The sequence below is a fragment of the Talpa europaea genome (assembly GCF_964194135.1).
Source record: "Talpa europaea genome assembly, chromosome: 15".
NCBI lineage: Eukaryota > Metazoa > Chordata > Mammalia > Eulipotyphla > Talpidae > Talpa > Talpa europaea.
In genome coordinates, this window is record NC_140083.1 from 11,717,769 (window position 1) to 11,735,179 (window position 17,411).

Sequence of the window (17,411 nt, forward strand, 5' to 3'; positions counted from 1 at the left end):
TGTAGTTAATGATTCCAGACCCTGTGTTTCTGCAGGGGCTGTGATTCACACAGCAATTATTTCCAGAACAGAAACTTCCTTGGGGTGAAATGGCCGAAGCCTGGAGTTAAATTGGCTTTAATGAAATGTAATTCATTGAATTCAGCTTGGTTAATAACTAACCATTATAATTAAAAAGTAATTCAATGAATACCAGTTGCATCTGGGAAAGGTAATGAAATGGTTTAAATTCTTTTGAGATGAATGTTGATTTTTTTTTTGTGATCTTTGTGATCAGGATTTGACCCTGAAGCATGGTTGGAGAACTGGTGCAATTATTCCAGAGTTAAGATCTGAGCTCAAAATTATGAACACAGAGCAGTACATTCAGACCATGACCTGGCTGCAGACTTTGACCGGGTTGTTGGAGCAGATGCAGGTTTGGAATTTATTTTCTCTCCTATATTTTCTTCAAGCCTGAAGTTATTCCACTGGTCAGAGTTATTTCAAGTATTTTCTGTTAAATTGTGACTTAAGTCATCTTCAGTCAACTGCAGAATAACTGCTAGGGTTATTTTGCTCCTAAGAGTTTTGTGAGCTTCCCCTGAAAGCCACTTGGAGAATGAACTTTGCAGGACCTGTGTGAACACGTGTTTGTTTCGTTGTCAGTGGAAATTCAGCATCCTCACTAGCCCCTTAAACTGGACCAGGAGATGTCTCGTGAGGTATTGGGATTTGAAATCTTCCACTGGTGTTTGCATCTAGTCCTGGTTCTGTCCTTAGTCTCCTGTGTGACTCCTCCAGCCTGGTTCTTTTTCCCCACCTGTAAAATGAAGGGTCTTCTGGAATGAACACTTCAGACTAGTCCCTGAGGCTTACTAGAGAGAATCAAAGCAAGAGTCAAGATCTCTGTATTTTTTTTTTAGTAAAATTTTATTGATTTACTCTTCATTTACATAACTCTAATTTTGTTGGTATAGTTTCACACTTCAGCACATGCACACACTTCACTCACCATCACCAAAGCTCCAGTTCTGGTACCCTCTTACATTACTCCTTCTCCCAACCCCTTCCTTTCCCTATCTGTAGCCACTCTATTTTTCAGAGTTCAAGAGGTTTTTTTTGTTGTTGTGTTTTGCCAGTTTGTTTTCTTCAGTTGTTCATATTCTACAAATAAGTGAAATCACCTGGTGACTTGCCTTTCACTTTCTGACTTATTTCATTTAGCATCAGGACGCCAAGATCCACCCCTTAGTCACTCCTGACTCTGGTTAAAATGTCTATGAGATTCCCTTTGTTGGGTGGCCATCAGCTGTCATTTTCTTTTTACCTTTTGCTCCTATTTTAGCCCAACCAGAAAATTCTCTGCTTTTCCATCTAATTGAGGTGTTCTGCTTTCTTGCCTTTTACAAAAACAACTATGCTTTTTCTTCTTAAACACTTTAAAAGATAATATAATAGAAAAAAAAAATCAAAAGCAACTAGTCCTATTCCCACTGCACAAATTAAAGAGAAATGTCTGTGTCAGTTTCCACGTTTGTACATATTTTTACATGCTTGCACCTCGTGAGTGCAGTTATACCTGCTGTTCCTCTTCCCTGCCATTAATATTGACACATATGTAGTGTGTGTAGTAGGTGTATGTATTAAGTGTATGTTTATATATGTAATACATATCTGAAATAGATGTACCTCTGTGTTATACAGATACTTTGTGTAGATGTATATGCATTATGTTTAAACATAGCCTTTAAAAATATTTCTATATTTTCTGCTTAATCAAGGCCTTGTCTACTAATAGCTTCATAATAATCCGTCTAAAGCAATTTGGTGGAGAAAGGAGGCTTGCCACTGAGAAGTCTGAGAATCTATTACTTCATGCGTCTGCCTCTAAGTACTTAAAGGAATGAAATTTCTCCAAGAAAAGCTGCCTAATAAAGATTCTTATTACCTGATGAGTTTATCTGCAACCAAAATAGTCTCAGTAATTAGCTTGTGTCCCGCAGGTTCACAGGGATGCAGAGTCCCAGCTGGTTTTGCAGGAGTGGAAAAAAGAGCGAAAGGAGATGAGGTAAGAGCACCTGCCCCGCTGTCTGCTCAACTGAGCCCACCCGCCTTCCCCAGGGCCCGCCTGGGATCCTTCTAACCTCCTTTTCTAGCGCCCAGTTATAAATGGGATCCCCATTGTCCAGAACCAGGCCCTTGCTGTTAGTGATGTGTCACATTTCCCTGAGGCTGCCAGTGTCCGTGGCATCTCTTGTCCTGGCCATTTTGTCATGGTCCGGTGAGGCTGCTGAACTACAGTGATTTTGGGGGCTCCTGCAGCCCAGCTGCTTATTAATTTTTTTAAGATTTATTTATTTATACAAGAGCTGGGGTACAGGCCAGAGGCTTGGGAGGGTGAGCAGATTCACCAGAGAGAGAGCTGGGAGCAGAACAGGCAGACAGACTGAAAGCACTGCTGAGGGGAGCAGCGGGCGAGACAGGAGCGGTCTGCCCCATCATATGGGTATCACCCTGGCCGGGCGGGAATTGAACCTGCTCTGCAGAGTCTGTGGACAGTTTCACAGTGCTATGCTCAACCCGCTGCGCCACTGGGGAGGCCCCAGCTGCTTATTGCTAACCCTGCAGTTCAGCAGTGTGCATAAGCCCAGCGTCAGAAAGTATTGGTGCAGCAAGCCCGCCTGCTGCCGGGGAAGTTGAGTGCGTGTGTGTCTTGGGAACAGTTGTGCAGAAGAGGCCTGTGGACAGTGCTGCCTCTGTAGGGAGGATGCTGTGTCTGGACCCCGCTCACAGGTGCACTTCTGTGCTTGGCCTGCCCCTGCCCGGGCACAGCCATCTCTAAGGTTTGGAAATAGGGGTCCCCGCCTGGGTTCTGGCTGCTGAGCAGAGAACAGACTGATGGCCGGGGAGGGTTTGTGGGGGAGGCATGGAGAGGGGACAGTCCACCTGGCTGTGCTGTCAATCCTACCCTCTCCCTCCCCAGCAAGGTCTTGGCTGTTGGGATCTTACTCTAACTTGATGGTTACTCTAAAATTGGTATAAAATGCTGGATGATGGGGGGAAGGCGTGTAGTGGTGATTTGACGTTGGGCCCTTTGCCCTTGAAGGCTCCAGGGACCTCAAATGCTCTCATGAAGGAACCATGTCATCCCACAGAGGTGAGATTTTTCCTTTGAACTCAAGTCTCTTAGCAATGGATTTTTCACTTCAAGTTTAAAAGTCATTTATGTTGCTCCCCCCACAGATCTAATGGACTTTTTAAAATTTTCTTCTTTTTGGTTGTTTCAGCATCTGTTGTCATCATATGTAAGGACAGATGGCTGCTGCCAAGTTTTACCACAGTTATGCAAATGATTGTGTTTTGCTGTGTTTGCAACCAATTTATGAACAGCCAAATGACTTTGAACTCATTTACCCTAAGCTTTGCTCTCTTCTTGCTTCTCCAGAGAAATGACCAAAAGTTTCTTCAACACCCAGTTTGGAAGCCTGTTCCGAACAGACCAGAATCCCACCTATTTCCTGAGGCGCCTGTCGCGGTTCGCCGACATCTACATGGCCTCCCTGAGCTGCCTCTTGAACTACGACGTCAGCCACACGTTCTACCCCCGGAGGACCCCACTGCAGCACGAGCTTCCTGCGTGGGCGAATGGGCCCCCCACCGTCAGACTCCCCCTCCTGCAGGAGGCCCAGGCCAAGTAACCCGGTGCCTGCCTGCAGAAACAGCCAGAAGCCCATGGCCCCAGCGTGGGCAGAGGACACAGTGGGGTTGACTTTGTGTGGATGTGACTGTTGTTTTTGGAAAAGACACAAACATGCCTTTTGATACCCATTTTGTACTTTGGGGAAGATACGCCCCGGGTTAAGACAGAAGCTAGCAGCCCACCGCCCCCTCCCCTGACACGGAGCAGAAGGGCAGGCTTCCCACACAGACTCTCTGGAACTGGTGTCAGTTTTTTTGCGACAAGTGAAGTTCTGAACTTATTCTTGATTTTTCTCCGGAATGTTCATTCGAGTGTCACGGGCAGTGCACTGGGAACTGTGGGGCACCGTGAGCTGCAAAGACAAGCTGCTTGAGGAAGCTGTCCCATTGCAGCCTCGCACGGCTGTGCCCTGTCAGCTGCCCATCCCCGAGTCGTCTGGTTCTGGGGCCTGGGGCGTGCTGGGGCGTCCCTCGAAAGACAAGACTCAGCCCCCCAGGAAAGTCTCACATCAGAAAGAACAAGAGAAGCTGGCACTCCTTGACCCTCGGTCTGGTCAGTGCCCGCTTCCTGTGTCCATGCTGGGGAGGACACGCGGGGCGGGAAATAAGGGCCCCAGTTAACATCACTTGCCGGCGGACTATTGAAGAGGTTGCAGGGAACGAGCAGGTCAGAAGAGCCAAAGCATTTGTGGTGCGTCCCCCAGGAGCTGATTACACTTGGAAATGCCACCCGAGTTGGCTCGATTTGCTCATGGGAGGGAAGAAAATGAAACAGACAAACAATGTGCTCGTTAGGAGATGCCGTCACCCCGCCGGGTTGTGTCGGGGTCTTGTTCAAACGCACGCGTCGCCAGGAAGCAGCCTCGTCTGGGAGCAGCAGACAGTCGCCTGCCTCTCTCGAGTCACCAGCTGGGAGAGGTGCTTGAATTCGGGGCTGGGGGGGCCTCGCCGTTCAGCATCTCCCATCCCCACCACCTTAGATCTCCTTTCTGCCATGTCTCTGTGGCCATTTTGGGAATTTGGGTGGTTTGCCTCAGATCTCTGTGTTTAAGGTGTTGAGGCTAAGAGAAGGAGAGTTGAGCTGGGCCTCGCGGACTGACTGTTTCTCATTTCTTCCCAAGGGCGAGACAGTAAATCCTTAGGCCTAAGGACAGAGGCGCGGGGGTGGGGCTCGCGGGGTGCGCGCGCTTGCTTCGCATTTTGACTGCAGTAAGTGTGTCGGAACCAGCCGCAGATGAGGGGCTAGCGTGGCACTCCATCGCGGGCTGCCAAGATGCAGAAATGAAATGCGTTATGTAGGGAACTTGGTCCTGCTGCGAGTGATGAAGGAATTCCCTTGTGAGATGTTGTTGCATTTAACTATGATGGTGAAATGACTCTGCCGACCCAGTAGACCCATTAAGACCCAAGAGCCACTTTTCCCTTCTCAATTTTGCTATAAACACAGCACTCCATTTCTCATTTTTTGGAATGGGGTCGGCCTTTTCTCTGCTGTCTGCTAGCCCTTAGGTGTTTTGAGTGTATCCGAGGCTGGTAGTTAATGGGCACAGAGGGTGCCCAGAATTGCCACTCAAAGTCTATGCTGACGTTCTCAGTTTCTGCTGTGGAGCAGCTGAGTGGGGAAGTAATCGCTTAAAAGGAGTTCCTAGTTGTTGCCTATTCAGTGGATGTCTTTCTGGGCCAAGGTCCAGGTATTTTGTTTACTCAAGAATGAAGTAGAACTATTTTTAAAACCTGATTTCATGGTTGACCCAAGCCTTAGGGAAGAAATACAGTTTCTGGGGCAGAATAATGAGCTTTACGATTTATTACCAATTTGGTTTCCTTCTCTGGGCCGTGACTGGGTGGCAGTGCACCTACCCTGTGGCAGGAACCTGGGGTGTACCTGAGCAGGGCCCACCAGCCACCGCCAACCGCAGACCCACGCCGGGCCGGCCCAGCCCAGCCTCATCCACGCAAGGGACGGGCCGTCTCCTCATCTGCTCGGGCCAGGCGGGGCCTTGACCTGTCACCATCGTGACCCACGCTGCACCAGCGCTGTGTTCCTTCCAGATTGTTCTCTGGTGTGCATGTGGATGAAAGCATTCTGCTCCAAGGGAAGTGAATCTGTGCTGTGCCATTTAAGAAGTCAGTTTGGCACAGGAACAGAATAAAATCAGTGTGCATATTAAGATGTCTCCCTTTTTGGGCATTAGTTAGACTGATGGTCTAAGAATCATGGATTTGAAAGTCTGTAGTTCGGGTGAGTTCATGCCTGCTGGACGCACAGGGCAGAGGCCTGGGGAGGGGCCCACATGCTGATTTTCCCGGAGCTCCTTTCACAGACCTGACTTTTCACTGTCTTAGGAGTTTGTCTCAGAGCTCCCCTTTGCTCACATAAACCTTTTTAAAAACATGCTCTTCAGCTCCTTCTCTGCTACTGCCTTCCCCCCAGGTAACGGGCCCCGCCTGCTACTGACGGGCACAGCTCAGACTAAACCACCAGCTGCACTGAAGCTTCGGCCACTCAGTTGCCGCAGGGGGGATGGGAAAAGCAGTCTTCCCTCTTAGCACATCAGCTTTGGGTGAACCAAATGGCTTTTCGTCTCTTTTCCTCCCCAAAGGCCTTTTAAGCAGTGGAGTGTGTGCTGAATGTTGGAATTGAATTCCACACTGCTGAATGCTCCTTTGCTGCCAGAGACCCACTTGGGGGGCCCTGTCTAGACAGTTCTAAGGCCAAGTTTGGGTTCCTCCAGGGCGATATGCTATTCCCAGGGGCCCTAAGCTTTCCCCTCTTAACATCAAGTTCCTTTTTCCTTTCCCTTAGCATTTGGGAGTTTGACTCCAAGTTCAGTGAATCTTTAATACCACTGTTAGGTTCAGAGAAGACAAGGGAATGACTCTCTATGGCAGGGGTCAGCTGACTTTTCCTATAAGGGCCATGACCCTAGGAGTGGGCCATGCTTTGTGCAGTGCAGCTTGGTACTCAAAGCCAGGCTGCAGGCTGCATTTGGCCCTCTGGCATGGTTTGTAGCTGCTGCTCCAGTGTGTCCTGTTGGTGGCAAGGTTGGCTGGTCTTGCTGAAAGCTTGCAGACCACAGATGGGCTTTCTAGGTATGTGTGCCATGTTTCTCTAAGAGCTACGCTCTGGGTAGATTTACTTGCATGGTCAGTGATAAAATAGTGTTCCCTGTACTTGGCTTGATTGCCATTGTGCGTGGTTGAGCTGCCAGGCTCGGCGCTAGTTAATATACCTCTCATTGCATTGTTCGAGACTGCCCTGGGTGCAGCGGGGGGTGGGCTTGGCTGTCAGGATCTCCTTCAGGACTTACTCTCCTAACTGCTGGGTGTACTATGGTCGATTCCGACTGCTGAAAGCCTGTTCAGAGAAGGTGACATCCTCCTGGAGCATCCTGTACCCTTTGACTAGTTGAGTGGGCAACCTCAAAGCCCATTAGCTCCGGAGCTTAAGGGGTGGTGTTGGGGGGTTTCTGTCAAGTTTGGCTGCAGCCCCACCCCCCCACCAACCCTGCTTCCTTCCCTTCCCAGCGTGATCCCAGGAACACGCACCTGTAAACTTCCTGCATTGGGGTCTCCATCTCAGCATCTGATTTCTGGGGACCCCAACCCACAACAGTGCTTCTGTACTTTTCTAGGACTGCAGGCTTGAGCGCTGACTTAGGAAATTTGTTTTCTATTTATTTAGTGGAATGACGGATTTTGTGTCTGTGTGATATCAGGCACAACAAATGCAGATTAAGTAGACTTACTATTTATTCTGAATGTGAAATTGCTATTTATTCCAAATGATTTTATGTTATATGATACTGAATTTATGGTCAAATAAAAGTTTGAATTGTCTTGTCAGTTTATTCTAAGACATCTGTTTTGTCAGCTTAAGGTCGTGGCAAAGCCATATCAAAGTCTAATGTAGCCCCAAAATATCCCCAAGATAAGGGGTGATGGATTTATGGCTCATATCTCATTGTCCTCATCCCATGCTCCCCAGCAAAGCACACTTGTTGAGGTGAGGCTAGACTTGAAGCCACCTCGGGGCCTGCCTGCACCAAGTCTTTTGCATGACTTCCCTCCAAGGAAGAAATATCAAATTCACAAGAAGGTTCAAACAGAGTTTTGTGACCTGATTTCCCATAAAATGATGTAAACTGAATGAAGGAGCTGGACTATGGGACTCAGGCCCTTGAAACACCAGAGTCAACACGGTGAGGTTCCATGTTGCATCCGAGGAATGGAGAGAGCTAACCAGAGGTTTCACAACGCACTGGAGTCTAGAGCCAAACTCCAACTGTGTGGCTATGAGACATTGGCACCGGGAGGAAAGCGGAATCCTAGACTTGGGGAGATGGAATCCCAATTCTTCCAGCCACCTGCCAGCCAGTAGGGTCCCCTGTGACTGCTCGCTGTTTTCTGGGCCTCAGTTTCTCTTCCCCAAAAGTGTGATTGGGTTAGTGCTTCTCAAATTTCTTTTACCATTCCCAGATTATATACTCACTCCCTTTTAACCCCTCCTCTGATAATCTCAATAAGGAACCATACATAAACCCCATAAAAGTGGAACTTCTTTACATGTAGAGGTGGGGGCTGTGGCGCGAGGCATGTCTGAACGCTTCTGCTCATCAATTCTGATTGTCCCTGATTCCATGAATTCAAGTGTAGCAAGGGAGTAAAGCACACGGCGTGGGCCAGTGGTCAGAAGGGGCGCTGTGCCACGGCTTACTGGAGGGGAAGTTACTTGTAAAGGGGAGAGGGCTTGGTCCCTCCAGTCTTTTTTTTTTAAAGATTTATTTATTTATTTATTTATTTATTTATTTATTTATTTATTTATTTATTTGTACAAGCACTGGGTACAGTCAGAAGCGCGGGAGGGTGAGAGAATTCACCAGAGCCAGAGCGGGGAGCAGAGCAGGCAGAAGGACTGAAGTACACTGCTGAGGGGAGCAGTGGGTGGCAGGAGAGGTCTGCGTGCCATGTGGGGGGACCCTCCTCTGGTGGCCGGGGAGCAGCTGGGGATCAAACTGGCGCTGCAGAGGCTGCGGGCAGCTTCGCAACCCAGCGCTCAACCGCTGCGCCACCAGGGAGGCCCGGTCCCTCCAGTCTTAAGGGTAGTTTTGACTAAGTAGCCCCCTAGTGTATCTAAGATCCGGCTTCTTTTCATTTCTCATTCACCCCTTCCTGTGGCCAGTTTCACCCCAAGTCTGACTTTTTTGGGGGGGAAGAAGAGGGTGAGGGTTGGAGGGTGGAGAGGATTGGGGAGTAGGGAGGTTGGGTATGGGGTAAGGAGGCTGCAGCAGGAGCAAACCTCGTGGGCAAGCCTGCTTAGGATAGCATAGTCTCTCTGAACTTTTTATTTGAATCTAACGGTCCAGAATGTTAATTTTAACTCCGCCTAATAGCTGGTCGACATCAGGGCAGAGAAGTTTCTTGGCCCTCTGCAGAAAGGGGTTTCAGTGCCAGTCACTCTAGTGATTACAATTTTAATTTGTATTAAAAATTCTTGCAAAGCCGCAGCCCACCTGTATAATATTTGGGAAGGTGATGGCATTAATTCTAGTTATCCTGTCTTAAACATTTTTTCGAGATAGAATTCATATGCCATAAAATTGACCATTTTAAAGTGTACAATTCAGTGGTTTTTGGTATTTTCACAAGGTGGTATAACCCTCACCACTCTAAGATCCCAGAACATTTTTTATCACCCCCTCAAAGAAACCCCATTAGCAGTTAATCCCACAATCCTCTTTCCCAGCCCCTGGCGACCTCTAAGCCTTCTATCTCTGAAGTTGTCTGTTCTGGAAATTCCATGTGCATGAAATCACCCATGTGGTCTTTGTGTCTGGCTTCCACCGCTTGGATTTCCTTCCCCTTTGGGGTGGAATGACATTCATTTTCTTTCTCTGGATGGACCACAATAAGTTGGTGAACATTCGGGTTGTTTCCACACTTAGGCTGGAAACAACACTGCTAGGAAGATGCATACATGTTTCTGTATGGACATTTTCCATTTCTCTTGGGGAGCTACCTGGAGTGGCATTTCTGAATCATATGGTGACTGCAAATTTTTGAGGAAAAACCAAACTGTTTTCCACGATGACTGCCCGTATATGCTCCTGCCAGGGGTGTAGAAAGGTTCCAATTTCTCCACATCCTTGCCTGATTTGTTACTGTCCATCTTTTTGGTGACAGCCGTCCTAGTGGGGGTGAAATGGCACCTCACCGTGGTTATCATGCCTTCTTAACATAAACACCAGCAAGAAAGAAGAATTCATGAGACAGATGTTGGCTAGTTGAAAAACTTATGAGGCTTTAATTAGCCTCATAAATGGATTTTACCTTCAAAGTGTGATCTCTCCCGGGACAAAACATGCTTTTTGTTTTCCCAGACACTAGCTGTATTGTCTTGATATTCTTTCCAGAAACATTTATTGAGCACAGTTCATGTGCCAGACGCTGTGTTAGGTGCTGAGATACAAAGGAGCAGGAGGCTCGGCCTCCAGGAGCTTACAATCTAGTAGGGACCAGGACAGGGTCACAGAGTGTGGGGCCGAATGTAGTAAGTGCCCCTAAGGGCAGAAGGAACAGGGAGGGACAGAGGAGGAAGAAATCCCCCTGGGGTGGGGTGGGGGTAGAGGTGGTGGACTTAACAGGGTCCCCACCCCACAGAAACAAGAGTTCCCTAGATTAAGCACAGAACTGAGGTATGGTTTCTGAGTGCTTCAGACTTTAAAATGTTAAAGGACCTTACATTCCCAAAAGGCAACCGGTGCTGAGGATTCACAGTTGACAGCCTTTCTGAGGAGGCTTGGTGGGCCGGGTGGCCCTGGGGGGAGGGGGTGCATCAGGTGGCTCTCACAGCGCCCCCAGAGGGTCACTGCTCTCCAGCTGCTGCTCCTCCAGGTCCTGGAAAAGAGAGTGACTCGTCAGGCCGAATCTTCCAGGTGGAGCATTTCTTTGGGCTGCTGGTCTGAGGCCCTGATGGGGTTCAGGACATGTTACCCCAAACATGCCACTCTGGTTTACTAAATATCTTAAACTGAAGGAATTTTAAAAAATGAACGGCAGAAGCAGGAAAGTCAGTCTGAACGTGCTCCCTAATCATCTTTCTTCCCTCATCAATCAGATCATTAAACTTCAATGTCAGCCCCTCCCCCCCAACTTGTCCTGGGAGACCAGGGATACAGAGATGGGGAACTGGAGACCAAGAACTCAGTTAGTTACTAATCTACCTATATCTTCCTAGTGTCCTTCCCCCTTTACTAGCTCCAGCCCAAACCCCTTTGTCTGGTCAATTCTCCACAAATACAATGTTTCTCTGTCTAAAAGGTATAAAAGCTCTGGCTCTTGTCAGTACACTTCCCACTCTTGGGAACTCTCCTTTGTGCATGTAAACGTGCAATACAATAGGCATGCAATAGGCATGCAATAAAACATGCATGCTGGTGAATCTGTGTCATTTCACTTTCCAGAGGCTGCCGGGAACTCTCAGAGGGTAGAGGAAACCTTCCCACCTACGACATTTCAACTCAATCCTTCCTGAGTTTTCTGAGCTCTCACACGGTGGGTGCACACATGGTGGGGTGCCCACTGGAGCCGCTGTGTCATGATGGGGGGGTGAATGGTGTGCTGGTGAGGGCCACCCGTTTCGGGGGCAGTGGCTGCTACTTGAAGCTTGTGTGGCCCTGGACACATCATGAGTTGATGGATGCCATCTAGCTGAACTCGCCCTGCAATTTGAACTGGAAACGTTTATATGGGTTTGATGAAAAAGTGAAACAGGATGTATGACCTGGTTAGTTTTCAATCAGGAGTTTGGGATTGGGCAGCCTCTGGCCCCCCTTATCTCTAATGGTTGGAGGCAGCTGCCGTCTACCCCAGGGATACTGCACAACCACCGGGGCCCACTTGGCTTGCATCCCTGGCTTTTCGGCTTGAGGCCCCGAGATAAGTCCTAGCAGTGAACTTTCGTTGGTGTGAACTTCCCACTGAGCTTCACTGAAAGACACCATTCTCCGCACCCCCGCTGAGCCAGTTCCCAGAAGACAATGTGAACTCACGGAGAAGGGGTCGTAGGAAGGTTCTGGGGGAGCCGAGGTTGCGCTCTCATACATGGGGTTTGAGATATTCTCAGGCTGCTGTTTGCCAAGATCTGTGACGTCAATGTCCTCATCCGACTGTGGAAAGACAAGGGCGGGGCCGTGAGCCAGACCGTCCCCAAGGCAGGTCCTCCCCTCCCCTCCCACACCCTCCCTGGCCCTCCCCACCAGCCCTGTGGGAGGTGTGCCCGGTGACTCCTCCAGGGAGTGTGCTCCAGGGCCCCAGCGAATCTGCCTCCAAGCCGGGCCCCAGCATGGAGGCCGGGAGGGCCCATGCCCCCGGCCGCCCATGGTCCTCCTCCCCAAGCCCTGTGTCAGCCAGGAAGAGGGGCTTGGAGCTGCCCCTGCCACTCCTTTTTGGGGAGACAGGCTCTCCAGGGCAGGAGGTGTTGCTGGCACGGCTTCAGGTGAGCTCTCCGCATCCGCGAGTCAGCCTGAGGAGCCCAGAGCTCGGGCTGGATTTCAGAGAGGCCCCCATCCCCCTGCGCCCCTTTTTCTCTCTCTTACTTCAAAATGCTGGAAGCCGATTGTTCTCCGGTTTAGTCGAACATAAGAATATGCAGCCAAGGCGACGGCCCCCGTAACCAGGAGGATGGCGAAGAAGATCCCTGTTCCCAAGCCAGCGTGGCCTGAGGACTGACACAGAAAAGGGAGGGGTTGATACTTAATACGAGTGTCTTCCCCAAAGGGGTAAAAACAATGATGAGAGTTGACACGACTCTAGCTTTTTGGCTGCCAAGGTCTGTGCTCAGCCCCTCGCATGAAACAATCTGTGTGAGACCTACAAGGGCCCAAAGACTTCGGGATCATCGCTAGGATGTCCATTTGATGATGGGGGTGGGAGCTGAGGCACAGAGAGGCTAAGCACTTGCCCGATATCACACAGCCTGTGCGTGGTGGGGGTAGGGATGAAGCTCAGGTGCTTACCCAGGCCATTGTGGAGCTCCCCAGCCGCCAGCTGCGCTCACTGCCTCACAGGCACTACATGCAGGGACTGACTAATTATGTTGTATGATTGACTCATGGTCCTCCCATGGGGGCACATTATGATCCCCATTTTACAGATAAGGAAGTGGGGCTCAGAGATGTTCTGGGACTTGTCCAGGGTCTTCCAGCTAGTGGAGTGGAGGGGCCAAGCCAGAGCCCATTCTGTTCCTTGTGTCAACAGATGCTGTGTAGGGAGTGCAGTGGAGTGGGGTGAGGCGATTGGGTGCCCAGCATCCCCAAAGCCGCTGCCATGGAGTCTCCAGAGTAGGGGGTGAGACAGTTGGCCTCAAGGAGCGTGGCCATTGGGGCCTTATGACGCCTCACCAGGAAGCTGGATACTCACCACAGGGGCAGGAGGTGCCTTTAAAGGCCTGGAAATGACATGAATGACCCCATTGGAGGCAAAGATGTCCCACTGCAGAATGGCCCGTCCATCCACAAACCTGGTCTCCTAGGGGAATGAGAAGAGGGCTGGGCAGTGTCCTCTCATGGTTGGTCCTTCTCTGAAGGGGAGCTGCTCAGTTTCCCTGAGGTCCCATAGCCTGCGTATTAGCTGTCTTTTCATCGACAGGCAGCACAACCACCTGCTCACTGTCTGCACAGTGCGGAATTAGTTGTCCTGTGTCAACAAGCCAAGAGCTGCAAAGAACCCAAGGGATCCTGCTGTCCAGCCTGCTTGCCTGACAGATGAGAGTTCAGAAGGAAAGTGACTTGTCCGAGATCCCGCAGGTGGAAGGGCCAAACCCGTGCCTCTGGACTCCAGGCCCATTGCTCTGCCCATCACATCAAAGTGATTGGAAAGGGATCTTTAAGTGCTCGTGAATGTGTGATCGTCTGGCTTGTGATGTGGCCATAACCTGAGATCTGATTAGAAGAGCAGACCAGGAGGCACCACGCTCCTCCTGCTGAATCTCAGTCTGCGTTTAACAAATGTCCAGGTGATTCAAATGCATGTTAAGGATTGAGAAACACTGGTTGAAGCTAATCTTCAATGAAGAAAATCATTTAGCAGGTAAATATTAAAAAATAATACCCATTCGGCATTTGCTATACATCAGGCAGTATTCTTGCATGTCACAGCCTTGAATCACTCAGTTTCCACAAGAGTCCATGATTTTGACAATGTGGCCACATGGTCATTGTTAGCACCGCCAGTGCCACCATTTCTAATACCATAATCACCATCATCATCATCAAAAAAGTAATCATTACCACCATCGATATCATCGCCCACCACTGTCATCAATACCACCACCACCATTGATACCAGCACCATCATTATCATCATCAAAATAATCATTATCATCAATATCATCACCATTAACATCATCGCCACCATTTGCACCATTATTAAAATAATCACCCCCATCATCAATGCCATCATCGCTACCCTCATCATCAACGACATCAACATATAACCATCATTCCTAATTTTTGGATGACTTGCCTAAGTTCCTATAGATAGGTAGCGTAAATGGAATTCATCAGGCTTTTGGAGCCACTCGCCTCTGTGGCTATCACCTGTGGCCTTGATGGTGCTGCTGTAGAAGGCTCTTGGGGGCGTGGGTGCGGGGCGCGCATGCTTGAGTGTGGTCACGTGGGGTAGGGTGTGGGCGTGTGCAAGTGCGCACACCTGAGCCTAGAGACCTGGGCTATGGCTACTGGAGGATGGCTAGGACAGGGCAAGTGACTACGGAGGAGGTAAGGTCACAAGAGAATGCCAGAGAGAACCCAGAGAAAGCCCAAAGATCCACTGGGGCTTGGGGGCTTGCCAGCCTCTTGGACCCCCAGGCCCCAGCGGCCTGCCTTGTGCCTGGCTCCCCTACAACAAGCTAGCATGCGGGGGGATTGGTTTTCACACTGTAGTAAACTCAAGCTTCACCTATTAATGCCTGGGATGGACCCTCACTGGTAGAAACAGCGGCAGCGAATCCCCCAGGTTCGCAGTGGTTTTATTTATAGCTCCTCGCTCATTACCAGCTTCGGGGGCTGGGGGCACAAGGTCTTATTTCCCAAGAGGCAGGGGCTGCCTAGCAGTCTGTGCAGTGTGCTACAGTGTGAGCTAAGACCACCCCTAACTGCACGTTTGCTGTACTTTCACACACTAGTTAGTTGTCAACTACTAAGCACCTACTATGTGCTGGGCACTTTGTATTATCTCCAGTTTCCCCAGTAAGCCCGGAGCACTTTTCATACCAGCTGGTGCTGGTCCTGGCTGGAGGTGATGAGCAGCTGGCTTCCTAGCTGGGTCCCCAGGATGGTCCCATTGACAAGGTCGTTGTAAAAGTAGGTGCTGACATTGGTGAGGTGGTGCTCGATGTCTCGCCCAGACAGCGTCTGTGAGGAAAGGAGAAACAGGAGATGGTCTTAAGAGACCATGTGAGATATATATATATATATAGATAGATATAGATAGATATAGATATATAGATATATAGATATTTTATTGATAAGGATGACACAGAGAGAAAAATCACTTCTTCACGGCCTTGGCTTTTTGCCTCCACGTGGAGATCAGGAAATGTCAAGTTTTGGTTCTCTGGGCTCTGCCAGAGGCTCACCTCTGCCCAGGTATAGTCATCTTTATGCTCTAAGCAGCCGCCCTACCCCCACCCATGGGGTCTTGAGCAGGCAGTGAGTGGGCAGCCCTTGGGTGGGGCAGGGTCTGGGGCTGTTGGCACCTGCCGGCCAGCTGCGTGGGTAGGCTGAGTAAATATTGCCAGTTCCTCTGAGCACCAGAAAGTGAAGGTTGGTGTAGGGGTGACTGCATGTGACCATGCAGAGGCTTGCTAAGTGCCAGCCTGACTGGGCTTGCTCTCCCCATGTCCTGCCGTCTCCATAACAACAGGCCTGGTGGGCTGCTGGACTAGGGCCCTGAGGAGCAGAGCCCCAGACAGGCCAGTCCATCTCAGATCAGGAGCCAAGCCTGGAACCCCCAGCTGACCTGTGATGGGTGAGCTAAGTAATGTGTAGCCACTGAGTTTTGGGTGATTTGTGTAAAGCGTCGTGTTGGTGATCGATAACTCTCTAGAATTGCTCGTCTAAATGACAGACCCCAGGACCCGACTCACCTCGTTGTCCCCCAGCCCGCTGTTCTGCGGCACAAAGAGGGTGCCTCGGATCGACAGGTCGGTCAGGTGTTTCAGAAACGCCCGGCCTCTGGCTGAGCTATTGGAATAGGCCAGCACGTCCTGAGGAGAGGCAGGGAATGGTCAGGAGATCAGGCCGGCCCTGGGGCGCATCACCCCTCTGGAATAGTCTTGACTTAGCCCCAACTCAGGCTGCCACGTGTCTGCTGTTTCTTCTGACTGCTCTTTGGGAGAATTTTCGGAGGACTTTTCCTTCCCCCAGTGATCCTACTGTCCTCAGTCCATCACAGTGCAGACTGTTCTCAGCGTGGCAGCTGCACAGCTAAATGTCAAACCTACTCTTTTCAAAAGCCTGCAATGGCCCTCACTTCACTCAGAGGTGGCCCCCACCATCTGGACACTGTGGCTTCTTGACCACATGCCCTTTGTCTTCCTTTGCTGTTCCTCAAACTCGCCTGGGCTCCTGCCTGGAGTGTTCTTTCTCCAGCATGGCTAACTCCCTCTCCTGTTCACGCTTTCCTCAAATGTCATCTTCTCTTCAAGACCTTCTCACATCACTGCAAAATGGGAAGCCTGTGGCATCCCTTCGCCCTCCGTATCCTTATTTCTCCCCTAGTATACGTCCCCTTTTAAATATTCATTATTATTTGCTTGTTTTCTTTATTTTGTTTATTTTAGTCATTGATATATCTCGAGCATATAGTAAATGCTCAGTTAATACGTGCTCAACAAATCATAAGGAATTGCAATGCCCTGTTCATATTCTGGCAGTGTGGCCCCTTGCCAGTGCTCTTAGCCATGACCATGAGCTCTGGCTTCGGGGGGTCCTCTCTCTAATAACTGCTTTGAGGCAGCCCCTCCCTCCCTGTGGCGAAACCCCCAGATGTGGTACTTACTGTCAGAAAGTTTGTGAGCGAAGGCAAGGACATCAGGACCTGCAACAGATTCCCACTGCATGAGAAGCCATCTCCCACGTAGCCATCCTTGCAGGTGCAGTTCACATCTGGAAGGCAGGGGGACAAAGGTCCCACTCTGGTGAGGCAGGAGTCTGCGCTGCCCCAGCTCACTCCCTTAGAAGTTAGCTGCCAGGCTGGGCCTGCTCGCAGCTGCGTGGCCTGGACAGTGACGCGTGGCTGGGCAGTTACCTTTCATCCGGTAGCAGAAGACATCCCACAGCTCACTCTTGTTGTTTCTTGGCCCATAGTCCACTATGCCAACAACACCAGATCCACAGTTCTTGGAGGAGTAGGCTGTGGGGTAGGCAACACGCCCGCTCTCGAGCCAGCCTGCTGAGCAGAGATGGTACTTGGCCTGTAAGAACACAAACGTGGCCACAGCTCAGCTGCAAATTCACATTTGTTATGGGGTCCTTTGGTTAACATCTGATTTCCCCATCAGACTGTAAGCTCCATGGAGTCAGGGGTTACGACTCATTTTGCCTATTGTACCCCAGTGCCTGGAACATAGTAAATGCTCATGGATTATTTTTTTTGACAGTTATTGGATGGGTGAAAGTGAAACTCCATCTACAGGTATTTGAGTCTTTCACACTCATTTCTATTTT

General features: G+C 49.8%; 2 protein-coding genes across 2 annotated transcripts in view; one reads left to right on the forward strand and one right to left on the reverse strand.

The window, feature by feature from the left end:
- Nucleotides 1–3,680, forward strand: part of NT5DC3 (5'-nucleotidase domain containing 3) — a gene marked incomplete at both ends in the record, with an annotated part of 46,555 nt that extends 42,875 nt beyond the window's left edge. The window contains 3 exons of the mRNA XM_084255004.1: nt 278–418; nt 1,986–2,050; nt 3,428–3,680. Coding sequence (XP_084111130.1) covers nt 278–418; nt 1,986–2,050; nt 3,428–3,680 — 459 coding nt within the window. The remainder of the gene's footprint in view (nt 1–277; nt 419–1,985; nt 2,051–3,427) is intronic.
- Nucleotides 3,681–10,527: 6,847 nt separating this feature from the next.
- Nucleotides 10,528–17,411, reverse strand: part of STAB2 (stabilin 2) — a gene marked incomplete at its 3' end in the record, with an annotated part of 108,588 nt that continues 101,704 nt past the window's right edge. The window contains exons 60-67 of the mRNA XM_084255091.1: nt 16,993–17,158; nt 16,744–16,850; nt 15,830–15,949; nt 14,955–15,095; nt 13,102–13,209; nt 12,279–12,407; nt 11,733–11,849; nt 10,528–10,578 (exon numbers count right to left, since the gene is read on the reverse strand). Coding sequence (XP_084111217.1) covers nt 10,528–10,578; nt 11,733–11,849; nt 12,279–12,407; nt 13,102–13,209; nt 14,955–15,095; nt 15,830–15,949; nt 16,744–16,850; nt 16,993–17,158 — 939 coding nt within the window. The remainder of the gene's footprint in view (nt 10,579–11,732; nt 11,850–12,278; nt 12,408–13,101; nt 13,210–14,954; nt 15,096–15,829; nt 15,950–16,743; nt 16,851–16,992; nt 17,159–17,411) is intronic.